Source organism: Sciurus vulgaris, assembly GCF_902686455.1.
Source record: "Sciurus vulgaris genome assembly, chromosome: 5".
Classification (NCBI taxonomy): domain Eukaryota; kingdom Metazoa; phylum Chordata; class Mammalia; order Rodentia; family Sciuridae; genus Sciurus; species Sciurus vulgaris.
Genome location: NC_136465.1, coordinates 132,193,797 through 132,209,227, shown reverse-complemented (window position 1 = coordinate 132,209,227; position 15,431 = coordinate 132,193,797). Strand labels below are relative to the sequence as shown.

The 15,431-nt window shown below is 36.4% G+C and overlaps 1 protein-coding gene across 3 annotated transcripts in view; it reads right to left on the bottom strand.

Annotated features, from left to right (window-relative positions):
* The window catches only part of CNOT2 (CCR4-NOT transcription complex subunit 2), a 98,341-nt gene extending 94,472 nt beyond the window's left edge, over window positions 1-3,869 (bottom strand). For 2 of the 3 annotated variants that reach the window (XM_079142395.1, XM_079142399.1), the window contains exon 1: window positions 3,728-3,869. In XM_079142395.1, coding sequence (XP_078998521.1) covers window positions 3,728-3,732 — 5 coding nt within the window. In that variant the 5' untranslated portion in view covers window positions 3,733-3,869. The remainder of the gene's footprint in view (window positions 1-3,727) is intronic. The other variant, XM_079142396.1, reaches the window with a different exon arrangement.
* Window positions 3,870-15,431: the final 11,562 nt, after the last annotated feature.

The window sequence follows — 15,431 nt, the reverse complement described above, 5'->3', positions numbered from 1 at the left end:
ACCTACTAAGTACTATGCAGTATAAAAAGCACCAGAAATGCAAATATAAACAAAACAGAGCCCTACCCCTCAGGTGCTCACAGTCCAGTGGCAGTTTTGGTGGAAGGTAAGGTGAGACAGACAAATTACAAAACAATGGGACACAGGTGATAAAAGTCTGAAGAATAAAATGCAACATAGCAAAGAGGATTCTGGGAGACAAAGATTTCATGAAGAAAGTGTTTCGAATAAAAAGTTTATGAAGCAACAGAAGTGAGAGTTAACCCCCCCACACACACATACACTGACACACATGCACATGAATGAAAAGAAAAAGAAAATTTCAGATAAAAGGCAAATATGACTGAAACACCTAACTATATCTAAATGCACTTAGATCCTGAATCTAAGCAAATACAAAATATTAAAGCGTGTCCAACAAAGAAAATTTTCCATTTTTTTCTACATAACTCACTGTTGTACATTTCCTATTGTATAAGCCATGAGCTCATAGCATTTAAAAAAAAAAAAGTAAACCATTTTCTTATTTCATAAAGCAAATACCCCCCAAGTGACATGCCAAGAGATATGCTTCTGCATTTCACAGAATAAGCTATCAGAAAAGAGTAAGAATTTCATTTCCAGGTCAATCTTAATAGTATATAAATGAATAAGCCTTATCAGCATGATTTTTGAAGAGTTGAATTTTAAAGTAGAAATCAAAGGATGACAGAAAACTCAGAGAAACAAGAAAAATTATATATTAATTAAATTGAAAATGGGCTTAATAAATAGAGCTCAAGTGAAAATTAATTTTCCTTCTACTTTTTTACAAAGGCAAATTGTATATGACATTAATTTTAGTAGAGCTCTTTTTAACACATACTAATGTCACAATTCAATTCCTTTACATATTACAAGTGGAAATCACCCTTGGTAAGGAAGAACAGTTACCTGTCTCAAGGAGCAGAATGACTCCTATCATAGCACTAGATATCTTGATCAATATTGTATGTTATTCCATTCGAACATTACAGTAGAACTCAGATTAACTCTGCCCCTAAAACTGCTCTACCTGGTACCTTCTGCTTCTCTGTGTCATAAAATCCATTAGAGGTCCAGGTAACAAAATCGTCAATATTAGAAAATGTCTTTCCCAAAGACTATCACTATTCATATAAGTTGTCTTCAAATGCCTATTTAAAGAAGCATGCAAGGTCCAGAGTTTGTTTTTTAATAACAGATAAAAACTTTAGTTAAAAAATACTATTATCACTGAACATCTTTTAAGGGGCAAAAAATTAAATTGTAAACTAAAATTGTTTACTAGTCTATTAATGTCTATCATAATATTTACATATGAAGTACTTTTTAATTTTTTTCTGCATCAGCAGAAAATTTTATGAAGCCAATTTATCACTAAAAAAGTTGAAACTATAAATTCCCATGGGGTGTGAAAAATTCTTTTAAACCCCAATAACTACTAAAGAGACAAAAACCAAAAGTACTGGGTTAGAAGTATTTCTGATGAAATCTTCTCAGAAATCTAAAGTACTTATTTACTTTTGAATAAAGAGAACTTCCAGGTTTTAATTACAAAGCACCTCTGAAAAATCATAAAGTAAATTAAACACCCAAAATAATAAAGCAAAAAAACAAAAATAATTAGTTCTTTTAGGGAGCCAGATCACTTGGAATTTTTTATTTTATATTTAAGATCAGGTACTTCTCAAATGAAGAGCGTATAAATCACTCAAACATGCACTTCGCCCTCACTGTTCCATTCAGAGTACTAGCAGAAATCCCTACGATCTATACCTTTAGATAAAAGAGGGGGAGTATCATTTTAAAATTAAGTGAGGATCTTGCAAAGTCAAGAAAGAAGTGAACAGAGTAGAAGGAATTTGGAAGGAATTTTGTCTTTCTTCAGTGTATTTTGTATTTATTTTCCTTTAGATTTAGTATTACAAAAAAAAAATACAAACGAAAGAGGAGTGTAACATACAGGGTTTACTAAGGATCTCGGGCCTACTAATATTAGTTCATTAAGAAACATTTCAATGAAACAAGATCTGAATGTACACAGACATGTAAACATCTGAACGTACATTTAATCATTTCAGTCTGAGATTCTTGATAAACCTTTTAACCTGGGATAAAGTTACCTCCCAAAATTGCAAGAGATATTATATCCATTGACATTTGGCAAAGAACTGTTGTCAAATATACCCAGAGTTCACAAACTCAACACACAACTGGGTATGTAAATAGATACTTTTAAATTTCTAAGCCCCCCCATCCATTCTTTATTATCTCCACTACGTTATTTCAAGCAAATCAACAAAGGCACCTATGATTCCTGAGCTCTAAAAATTAATATCAGGCCTGACAGGAAATGTGTTCAACTTTTAACATTAAATTCATTAAACTTTTAACATTAAAGTATGGCTTTCTGTGATCAGTACAGTACTTTCAACTATTTTGCCAAAAATTATATCAGTGTACTTAATTATTAAGAACTGTCCACATAATAAAGAAGTAGGATTCTCTAACCAAGAGTTTTACGAAAATGAAAGAAAATATGATGCACTTGGTCTTTGGATGGTGAAAAGTGAAGCTGCCTCCTAGGACTGGCAGGAAGTTGATGTTAAGGTGCCTCCCGAAGACAGTGGTACCCGTATGTAAGACTTTGTGGGGATAATACCGTACTCACACAGGGCCCAGAATAAATGCAAATTCTAAAACCTTAGAAATGCTTTTATGAAAGAAAACTATTACTGGTTTTCGCTAAGGACCATAGTTAGCAAGAGTCAGAAGCTTTCTCTAGACATACAACAGTACCTCAACTAAGAACTATCTATGAGTGGCCTCTCTTAATACGATTCATTTCTTCCAAGAAACTTTAAAGTTTAGACCCAAGAGCAAAAGGTGGAGAGGCCCCAGCGGAAGTAGAAACCTTAGGGCTTGCAACTTCACAAACAGAAGCGTCTCGGGTTCCTCCGCCTCCCCAGGACCATCCGGACTGGGTCTCTACAACACCACGGAAGCTTCAACCTCCGGGTGCGGTGGCAGAAGCAGCATCACAGTTGCACTCCTCCTGCCTCCACCATGCATGGCCTTCGGTATCCCGGGGCCTGGAAACTCCTGAGGCCCGTTAACCAGTTCAGTGTCCCCCATCTTACACTTACATACACAAAAAAAACACACACACAAGTGGCGGACGATGTGCGTGAATTGAGAGAATGTGAAGAACCAAGGACCAGCAGCTGCTGGGAAGGTGGCAAAGCCGACCAAAGCGGGCCGGGGCTCCTCGGCTGCCGCCGCTGCCACCTTCTCTTCTACCCCAGGAAGCAGCGCGGCGGTAGCCGCTCCTCCGCGCTGGCGGGAGCCCCAGGGAGCCGAGTCCGGGAAAAGCCCGGCAGCCCGCGGACGGGACCGGGCCTAGGATCTGTAGCCGGCGCTGCAGCGGCCCGAGTACAGCGACGCTTTACGTCCCGTCCACCCCCCCATACACACCCCCTCCCTCCCTCCACCGCCGCCACCCCCCCTCCCCGCCCGCTCCGCTCTCCCTCTCTCGATTGGAGCCGAGACAAAAGCAACGGGAAGCGGCGGGCCGGGACGCTACCCGCGGACCCCGAGTGCGACCGGCCCGGCCCAGAGGCATTCCCCCGCCTTGCGGGGGCCCCGAATCCGCCGCCCCCGCCGCGCGCCCCGCTGCCAGACTTCCGAAAATTTGCCAAAAACTCACCGCATGAATTTTCTTGTCCCGCGGATCCAAGATGGCGACGTATCCACCGCGGAGGCTGCTGGGAGCAAGACCTTTACCCTCTGACCCCCGCCGTGACCCCCGTCGCTCCGACTTCCCTCAAGGCGGCGGCGGCGGAAGGTGGGAGCAGCGACAGCGTTGGGGGTGGGTAGGCTGCTTCCCGCGCGCTTGTGAGAGGAAGGGGAGAAATGTTTCACTCCCCCAGCGCCCTCTCCGAGGCTCTACGGTGTCTCCTACTCACTGACAGAAAGCTTGTCGCTCGGCAGCCGTTACAGTGAGCGGGGCCTCTGCGGCAGCTGCCGTGTTCCTGAGGCCGTTTACTTCGCACTGGGCTTCGGCCTTGGGTCCGAGGGGGAGCGCGGGGTCCAGGGGCGGGGAATGGTGAGGTGGCGTCGGTCCGCCCACCTGGGGGACGCTGAGCGTGTTTGTGTTTGTGTTTGTGTCCGACTCCGACTCCCCGCCCCACGTCCGCTTCGAGCCTGGCGCTTCCTAACCCGCACTTCTTGGAGCAAATCTGATGGCTGTCCCCTTTCCTCCCCCAGCCCCTCAACCTCCGGTGCTCGTGCGCTCACCTCCAGATACCGGCAGCACGTCACCGTCACCTCCTGAGAAGTGAGTTGTCCTCTGCAGAAACCATTGGTGTCTAGTCACTCCTGCCTTTTTTTTTTTTTTTTTTTTTTTTTAACTAGGTGGGAGGAAGTAATAATGGAGAGCAGGTTTTTAAAGCACTGGTGTATGAATTTACTCAAGCCGAATTAGGATGGTGGCACTTTATTTAGCCACCACTCACCATTCTCCTTATAAGCCTGAGTAACAACCAGCTGGGTCATCACCAAGACATTTTGAAATGATGATGGCTTTGGTGGAAACTTCAAGGAGTGACTTGCTTTCCAGAAAAGTAGTTGTCTCTGAAAATGAAATTAACTTTTTTTTTTGCAAACCAGTAGTCGCCCTTTATTCTTTTGTATCCATAAACTTCAGCTTTTATAATTATTAGGCATTTTGGATTTAAAAGAAAGTCTCTGTATGTTTTGAAATTGTGTAGTTTCATAATGTAAAAAAAATGCTCTCTGTAGAGTTTATTAATGTAAAGTACAGTTAATTTGAAGTAAATATAATTTCTATTTTTCTTGGTCGTTTCTTTTATAAAGTCGCTTTCTTCCAAAAATATCATTATAATCCAATTTAAATTTGTCATTGAAAGCAAAGTCAAGAAATAGCACGAAAAGTAAGCATGTTCCAAAATAAAAGGTAACCTTGTCATGTTTTTGAATACAGGTATTTTGATATATCAGCAGACGTCTGTAAATTTATTTACACTCCAAATGGTGTAACCAGTAGAAAATGTTCTCTCATTATTCCTTTCATTAAACATTCTGCTTTGCTGTTTTTTACTTCAGGAAAAAAACCCTCCCCCAACCCTTCCTTCCTTCCTGTTGCTTCTGCTTTCACTTCCTCTCATGTTAACATCTATTTCCATAACGCTGTTAAAAAACTGCCTCTATGTATACATAATGCATATATGTGAATACATATACATTATTGAGCACCTTATTTGGCTATTAATTTGAAAGTGTAACTATTAGTGATTTGAAGCCATAAAATAGAGTGATTAAAAATGGGATACACTTTCATGTATATAGTAACATTAAATATTATTTACCATTTTAATCCATTAGTTTGACTTATACATAGGTGGACCATCTCTTACCATCTCTATATTTACTTAAAAGCACAGATTTTAAATAGGATTACTGTTGGTAAAATTGGAAAAAATCACTTCCAAAAGGGATAAGTCTTATTTGAGAGTTTTAATTACGTGGATTGTTATTAGAAGAGGTAGAACAACAGATATTTTCATAATAAATTTATGAGAATGTTAGGGAGAAATACCCTGGTACTATTGCTTTTTTGAGATGCACTTTTTGTTTAGCATGAATTCACTAAAAGCCTTGTTGAACAAGTTTTTAACTCGTACACCCTATACCAAATCTATCATAAATTTGTAAAATTAGTTTAATAACTGCCTCAACATTCTTAGCATTAAATGAGCTAGCTTTGTTAAGGGCTTATATGAGTGATGTTTTACTGAACAATAAATAGTGCATTTTTAAAATTGTTGCATCAAAAAATCCACCTTTATCCATTTGGTAGTTTGGTTTTTTTAAGGTGGGGGAGTTGATAGATTTTCTTACTTTTACTTGAGAAACAGTCCATACTATTTGGGCATATGTGTGTTTTTGAAATACATGTTAAGTCTTTTGTGCACCTTACAGAAAAATTACTGACTTGAGAAAAAAAAATACTACCTTGTTAAGGAAGAATGACTTTGTATATAAAAAAGGAAGCCCCCCCCCCCCCATTTTAAAGGAATGTGGCTATAATTGGCAATTTTTGCCATGGCAATGGATAAAAAGATCAGGCTTTTCAAATTTAACATGTCTCATACAGAACATCTGATTCCCCCTTGTTCATCCCCTAAACCTCTTTTCCTTGTCTATGTGATTTCCATAAATAGTACGACCATTCATCAGGTTGGTTGGGCATAAAATTGGGAACTTGTATGATTCCTCACATTCTACATCCAACTCATCAACCAGTACCATCAACTTGCCTTATAATTATATTCTGAATTCAGCTATTTATTACCTTCAATGCTGCCACCCTGTCTGAGACACCATCAGTTCTTATTGGATCATAGCAGCACCCTCATTTGCTTCTATTTTTCCCTGCATTCTCATGGAAATTTCCCCCTTCAAACATTATAATATCAGTCACAATCATTTCAAATTTTATTGTTATATTCCTCCCCTACTTAAAACTTCTAATACCTTCCCTATGCACACATAATAAAATCCAAATCCCTTACCATGAATTTCAAGATGACATCTGGCCACTGCCTACTCTTATCTAGTTTTCACCTGTCTAATTGCCTCTATTTCTGTCATGTGCCAAGCTTTTTCTAGTCTCTAGCAGAGATTTGTTAGTTGTCCCTAAAAAATCCTACATTTTTAACAGTTATAAACATGGATGTGTGACTGCCTAGAATAAAGACTATATTTCCCAGCCTTCCATGTAGTGATAGTTCTGGCCAATGTAATAGCAGATACATCATGTGGCACCCTCGCAGAATCATCCTTAAATGGCAACTGGAACACCCTTCAATCGTTTACTGCTTTTCCTATATTTTGTACCCAGGGAAGGCAGATGGCCTGAAACTCTTATTTCCAATTCAGAGCATACACAATTCTTTCATCCTAGGGATTAGCAAAATCTTAAACTGGTGGAAATCAGGGTCCTTTAGGATTTTATTCCAGCCCTGAATTCCTTACCTTCAAGTTTTGATGTGAAAAGAAAGTAACCTTTTATCTTATTAAGGCCCGTATTTGAGGCCTCTTATTCTCAACTGATATTTCATCTCAGGCTCTTTGCACTTACTGTTTATTGTCTTTCTACCTGAGATGTAATTTCTCCGTCTTCTCTATGGCTAACTCATTCTCATCCTTCAGGTCTTGACTCACATATCATCTCTGACAGGCCTTCCTTGGCCATTGTATCTGTCTTCCCATTTATTCTCTATCACACAAACTTCTATAGGGATAATTAGATAATTTGTAAAATACTATCTTGGAAAAAACAGTGTTAAACTAATGGGGTATCCCTAGTTTCCTGTCCTTGATAATGAAGATGTATTATCTATTCCTGGGAAACTGTAAGGTTATTATAGAAAGAAAGAAAAACAAAGCTTAATTGGTGAAGCATACTAGTCAATCAAAAGGAACAGCAGAATATTGGAGGTAGAAATTCTCTCTAAATAGTAGTCTGATTTATTTGTAATTTACTAGACTTCTGTTTTTTGTCTAAAATATAAGAATCTTAAGCTTTGAATGAAAAAAGTTTAATAGTGCCAGTGCAGTGGTACAGGCCTGTAATCCCAGTGACTTGGGAAGCTGAGGCAGAATTACAAGTTCAAAGACAGCCTAAGCAACTTAGTGAGACTCTCAAAATAAAAAATAAAAGGGGCTGAGGATGTAGCTCAGTGGTAAAGCACCCCTGAGTTCAATCTCTAGTACCTAAAAAATAATAGTAAGCCAAACTTAGGAATGACAAAATGTGTTACACACTAATTTGGCCTACACCTATTATTTTAAGAAGTAATTGTATCTTGGTAGTACTGACAAAAGTTCAGAGAAGCAGTATTTGGGAGAGAATAAACTGGCAGCATCCTCTAAAGTGCATTTTGTCAGGGTGTATCAAAAGGCTGAGCATGTACATTTGACCCAGTAATTCCTCTTCTAGAAATGTATCATAGCAAATAAGAGCAGGGCTGGGGATGTGACTAAGTGGTAGTGTTTACTTGGCATGTGTGAGGCCCTAGTTTCAATGCCCAACACCAGGAAAAAAAAAATGAGGGAAATAAGGATTTGTGTAATAATTTGATTATATGGGTGTGCTTTACTCCTTTGGTTATTACTTAACTAGATTAAGAAACATCCATACCATGAATAATACTCAACCATTAAAAATAATATGCAGAAAATTTTACTGATATGATCAATGGTGACGTGTAAAGAAAAAGTTGTAAAATATTTCATTTTTTTAAAACTTCATCTCATCAAGAAGGCCTAACAATATGCTCAAGGTGTTAAATCAACCTTGCCAAAGTAATGTAGAAGTCTTCCCCATTCTCATAATTTTTAAATTTTCATACAGTAAAAATTTTTATAATAATACTTCAAAGGCTACTGTTCTCTTTGAAGAAACACATGGTATTTCTGGGACTACCACATATGCAACTGTTAAGCCTAAAACCTTTTCCATATGCCCCACAACTAAGAACCAATTCTCATATATTTTATCTTCTAAATCTGTCTAGGATCCATCCTTACCATCCTTACCTCTTCATTCCTACAGCCATTCTCTTAATTATATGCTCATAAACCTCCATCTGAACCTTTATTTATTTATTTATTTATTTTGGAACTGGCAATTGAACCTGGGGGGACTTAACCACTGAGTCACATCCCCAGCACTTTTAAAGTTTTTGTTGTTTTTTTGTTTTTTTTTTTAATGCTGCTGCTGATGTTTGTTTTTTTTTGAGACGGGGTCTCACTAAGTTGCTTAGGACCTCACTAAGTTGGTGAGGCTGCTGTTGAACTTGCAATCCTCTTGCCTCAGCCTGTGGATGGAACTGCTGAGATTATAGGCATGTGCCACCATGCCCAGCTCCATCTGACCTTTTAAAAGAGGTTCTTTTAAACTGAACTTTGTGCATTAAGTTTTTTATCTCCCTACTCCCAAACTACCATCAGATTTACCTTTCTACTGTTCATGTCTTAGAAGATTTATCTACTGCATAAAATTCTTATAATGATGCCTTATCACCTAAAGGATAAAAGTACAAACTCCTTTGCAAGAGATAAAATGATTTGGTCAGAAAAAATAGGAAACACCAATAGTAGCAACAGAAGTAGAAAACACTTGTGCTCAATACAAGCTAATCTCTTGTTTTTTATACTTTTTTACCCATATTTACTCATTAAATCTTCACATCTAATTATGTAATAGTAAATGCTAAAATCTATGTTACAGACTGTTTCACATTCTCTGCTAGTTCAGAAGAAGGAAGTGGAGAAAAGACAGGGAGACATTAGCTTCAAGTGGCTAATTTGAGTTTCATGTTGAATAACAAGTAGTTTGAATAGATATAAATATAAGGAAGGAACATTTTCAAGTGAAAGGAGTAACAAGAGTGAAGGCAATATTATTTTCCTAAGACTGCCATACAAAGTACCAGACACTGGATGGTTTAAACAACAGATTTTTTCCTCCTCTAAAGACCTCTTTGGGGCTTGTAGATGACTTTTCAGTGTATTCATATGGTCCTTCCTCTGTGCCTGTGTCCTGACTTCTTTTAAGGATACCAGTTTGGGGCACGTTGGTGGTATAGTGGTGAGCATAGCTGCCTTCCAAAGATACCAGTTATTGAATTAGGGCTCACCCATATGACTTCATTTACCTTAATTAATTAAAATTAATTACCTTAATTTTTTTTATAGGCACAAATATAGTCACATTCTGAAGTACTGAGGATTAGGACTTTAACATGAATTTCAGGGACAGGGAGCACAATTCAACCTATAACACAGGGCAGAAATGATTATGAGCCACTGACTAAATTCAGAGGAGGCTAGTGGAATTTGTGTAGACTAGGGTGGCAAGATTTTAGAGTGTTTAAATGCCAAGCAGAGGAGTCAATGTGGATGGTTTTAAACAAATTATTGCTATTCAAACCATTCTTGATGTTTAATAAGCACCAAAAGGGTGGAGGGAGATTACATTAGAATAGTTTGCACTACCTGACTACATGTTACATCCACTTTTATCGTTTAACATGACTTCTGATCCTGCCAAAATACTTTAAATTATCTAGAAATCATCTCAAAATTAATGTGTCTTAAGTTTTACCCTTTCAACCCTATTTCATACAATAAAATATATTCCCCACTCATACAGTAGAATCAATAAAATACTTTTTGCCTTTCTCAACTATTTCACTTTTGTTGAATGTTTAAATACATGGCTAACATGTTTTTTCAGTCAAAACACCATTTATTCTAACATGTATATTTCATTTTTTTAAAAAAGTAAAATTACCTCCCCAAAGTTATTGTAAGAACACACAACACTAAATAAATTTGTAACTCCCAAATAATCAGCTAATATATTTTTGCTGGCATTGAAAAATTAACTGAGATCTGTTAAAAAGAGATAGGCATTAATTACTGAAATGATAATAGAAATGAAATAACATGTATACATAGGTCAATGAAAGAATTGTTTGATCCTCTTAAATACTAATGGCCTTACTGATGGTCATTAAAATCCTGAATATTAACCTGTTTTTTAAAACAAGGAACTTAAGGCAAAACTACATTCAGTACAAATGAAATGAAATGATGATTTTTGAAGTAAATGTAATCCCTAGAAAATCTTGGTTTAAAGAGACAATCTAAATATTCTCTACTTCAGGATGATTTCATTCTATAATTTTGTTTTGAGTAACTTTTTTTTTTTTTTTTTTTGTACTGGAGATTGAACCCAGGGGCAGTTAACCACTAAGCCACATCCCCAGGCCCTTCTTTATATTTAGAGATAGGGTCTGACTGAGTTGCTTAGGGCCTCACTAAATTCCTGCTGCTGCCTTTGAACCCTCCATCCTCCTACCTCAGCCTCCCAAGCCTCTGGAATTGCCACCACACCTGGCCTTTCGGTAACTTTTTATGTTAATCTTCCACATTGCTTTTTTGGCTTTACATTTTATTTTCATGTATTCTTTGAAACTGTTCATATGGAAGATTTTTCATGGATGAAAAAAATAGAATTGAGCCAATTTTTTTCTACAAAATTATTATATAAGCTTACTCACTTTTCTACTGCTAATCAACCTTATAGCACTCAGTGAAATAAACACCTAAGGACTGAATGTACAGAGCATGCTGCAAGGTACAAGAAATAAGCTAAAAATGAGCATATAAACCTACATCTGGACCAGTTAGATCCAGATGTACTTGCAAACATGTATCATGACATGAAGGGGGTTTGATAAAAAGGGATAGAATTAACTTCTGAAAGAGTTAAATAGAACCCCTAACATTATTTTCTCTAACCATCTATCTTATATTACAGTGCTAGAAAACAAAAGTCTGGGCACAGAAAATTACATTTAATTCACATCAGAAATAGCTTTTGAAATCAAAAGCTTGGGTAATAATTGAAGAGCAGTTTGTTTCAAAAAGGAAACCCTGTTAGACATGAAGAGTTAAATTTGTTCTCAAAACCCGCACTGGAAACTTTTTGAGGACACAGATGATACCAGTTTCATTTAAACAAACAAAACAGTTATGATCACAAGTCTGTGCAGTAAGGCAAGTGTTTCACTAAAGTTTAAGAAAAGTCAACAACAGATTAAGGAGACTAGTGTTCAACTCTGAAATCATTCAAAACAAAGGACAGAGAAAGCCTTTAGCTTGCTTTCTCAATATGTGACAAATTCAATAAAACTAATAAAAATGTAGGAGCACAGGCTTAACTTCTATGCATAATTTTAAAAATTGCATAGAATCATGAAATCGTAAGATCTAAAATAATATATTTTAAAACCTAGGTCATAATGTACTTTGATACACATTCACCATTCTAAAATGAGGGACTTTATTGCAGGATATGGCCAGCATCTCTAATAATGCCATCATTTCAGGGAGGGGACATGTTCCATTGTTCACATTTATTTTATGAGTCCAAATATTGTGTACAGATTGAGGTTACTGTTTACTTATAAAAAGCATTTTATATTACTGAAGATTTTTGTGAAAACTTAGCCTTTTGTGAAATGTCATTATGATGACTACAGTGACCTTGTTATGTGTTATGTCAAACACATAATGTGTTTATTCTTGCTTATATATTTCAAACAGTATTTGATTCTTGAAATACCAAGGTGATTAAAAATAAAAAGAATTTTGATAGCTCTTTAGAGTTTGTTGTATAAGGATCTCTCTTATAATTAGTTTTCAAAGCTTTGCATTATTTTCGTGGTACTTTTTCCTGAGCTCTTTGTAAATTTTCTGTATCCTTTTTGAATTGTATTCTGGATATGAACCTAAAAATATGTTTTTAATACAACCAGTTTTGAGAATAATAGAATGCTTCCTCACTTAAATATAAAGTTCTGTTCTGACTCAGTATTCATTTGTCATTCATTATTCAAATGTGATTGCATCTCAGATATATACCAGGCATTGTGTTTTGTCTCTGAGAAAAGGGAAAAACAGTGTGCTTTTCCCCATTCTCACACCACTCAACACATTTCTGACAACATACACTTGGAGTTTATTTCCCCACGTACCAAGAAATCAGTTCTCCAGCCAATACCAGTTGGATATCCTCTTAATTCAATTCTGACACTATGTGGAGATAGCATCAGATCTCACAGGTGAGAAGTCAGTCCCACAAAACTACTCCTCACTTCAGATGCCAGTAGAAAGTAGTAGATTATCACCTACCCTTCTGACTGATGAGCTATAAATCAAGATTCCCATGACCCCATCCTCCTTTTGATTAATTTGTTAGTGGCTCATAGAACTCAGAGGACACTTTATTTATACTTACTAGTTTACTAAAGGAATATTACAAAGGATACAGATGAACAGCCAGATGGAAGAGATGAACAGGCTGGGGTATGGGAGAAGGGACATGGAGAGTGTGCCTCCATGTGTGTTCCATTTTCTAGGAACCTCCGTGTGTCAGCTCTCAGGAAGTTCTCTGAACTTAGTCCTTTTAGGTTTATGGAGGCTTCAGAATATAAACATGATTAATTACATCGTTAGCCATTGATCAACTCAATCTTCAGCATCTCTCTCCTCCCTAGAGCTGTTGGGGTGAAAGCGATGAAAGTTTCAATCCTCCAATTACTTGGCTGGTTCCCCTAGTAACCAGCCCCCGTCCTGAAGATATCCAATAGCCCACCGAGAATAACCTCATTGGATCAAAAGTTCTATCTCCCAGGAAATTCCAAAGGATTTGAGAGATCTGTGCTAAGAACCAGAAACAAAGATCAAACATGTTTATATAAGATCTTACCAAATTGTCATGTAGTTCTCAAGAAAATTATATGATGTAGATATAGTATAAGTCCCCATTTCCTTGTAGTCATGTATATATAGCAGATCTTCTCAGCTTAAACTTGTGAGCCATGTTTTCCCCTTCAAGTACTTGTACATAAACTGAATTTCTCTTATTACTCATTACTTTTGGAATTATATCAATATTAAAGTCACTTAATATTCTGAACTGAACATTAAAGACGCTGTTACCCTCTAGTGCTTCAATGGGTACTATCATCTGGAAAAGTAGGTAGCCTGAAAGGAACACCAAATAAATGAGTTAAAGAGAAGAATATAAGATCCTTGGAAATTAGAAGTGGCTACAGCAGGCCAGTCAGAGCACACACACACACAAACCTGTAACAACACTAATTAGAGATAAAATAAGAGGTCAATATTGTTAGCACTTGGTTTGCTATAGTTAGCACTTAGTTCCGCAGCTACTAATTTGCAAGTGCCATAATTACATGATGTCACTCTGTCTGTATAACAGTCTGTATAGCATTTCTATCAGATAGGTGGTATTTTCATTTCACAGATGAGGAAATGGAGGCTTTAAGAGAAATTGCCTTAGATTACATAGATTATAAAATGATAGGATTGGAATCCAGGTCTTCTAATTCCAAAACCTGCTCTCTTTTCTTTTGAAATATATGAAATATTTTTGTATCTCTATTCTTCTGGGAAGAGTCTCCATAGATTTCATAGGCTCCTCTAAAGGATCCCTAGTAAGGAAAAAAAAATCAAAGAAACATGAAAATTCTCCACTGTAAATTCAATGCACTTATAATGAAGAAGAAAGTAATTCTGAAATAGTCTGGTCACAGAATATGTCCAACAGGCTTTAAAGTATGTCTTAAAAGAGTTAAAGGTCAGTCAAATGAACAAGTTATGGGGAATCTAGATAGATGATTAAAATTCCAATTAAATTAACTATTGAGTTTCCATTATATACCACCTTTACATATTGCATACTACTGTTTCTCAATGTTCAGCAACATAAGAACACCTTTTTGGAATTGTGGATTCCTAAAGTGTTACATTGCTTTTATAATAAATTTACACTAATATGTGCAAATAGAAAATGAGGTATATAGTACACTCTTTAGCTATTTTTAACTATACTTTTCAAAAAATTAGGAAGAAAATAAAAATATTTAAAACTAATAGCATTGATTTTGATTTAACAAATAATATTGTTTTGATGAGCCTAAATCATCATTAGAAGTTAAGACAGCATAGGTTTATTTAGCATATATTAATGTGTAGATTGAACCAAACATTCAATAAATAATAGTTGTTATGATGATCATGATGATAGGGTTTTATATAAGACCATATGTAATTTAAGAATTTTAAATAAAGAAGTATAAAGAAAATGCAAGAAAAGGCTACATAACCGGCCATTAAATAAATAATAGTAGAAACATAAATGCTCTGGCTGAGTTAAATATTCTCTGTTGAGATATAAAAAAATAAATTTGGTTCCAGGCACAGTGGTGCACACTTATAATCCCTATAATCAGCAGGCTGAGGTGAAGTTCAAGGCCAGCCTCAGGATCTTAGCTAGACCCTTTCTCAAGATAAAAAGTAAAAGGGCTGAGGATGTAGTTCTATGATAAAGCACCCCTGGGTTCATTCTCCAGTACCAAAAATTTTAAAAATAATAAATTAGGTAAGGTAGGAAAATGAAGTATATTCTTAAATGATTACATTTTATAGTTGTCATTAGTGATCATGTTTTATTTTGCTGCCATAAGAATAACATTTGAAAAATCTTTAAATGCTAACTTAAACTTGCTTGATATAATTTCTTTTATAATTATTTACAGGGTTTTAGAAGACACCAATTTTTAAAAAGACATTATTTACAAGAAGAAAGCTACCAAATATTTGTACCTAAATCACAACATTCCATTTTTAACATAATGTCCCACTCTATATGAAGTAGAAGCTATAGTCATATGATCAATTAAGGGGTTTTAAAAACAACTGCCTAGAATAGAGGTAAGCACTATATT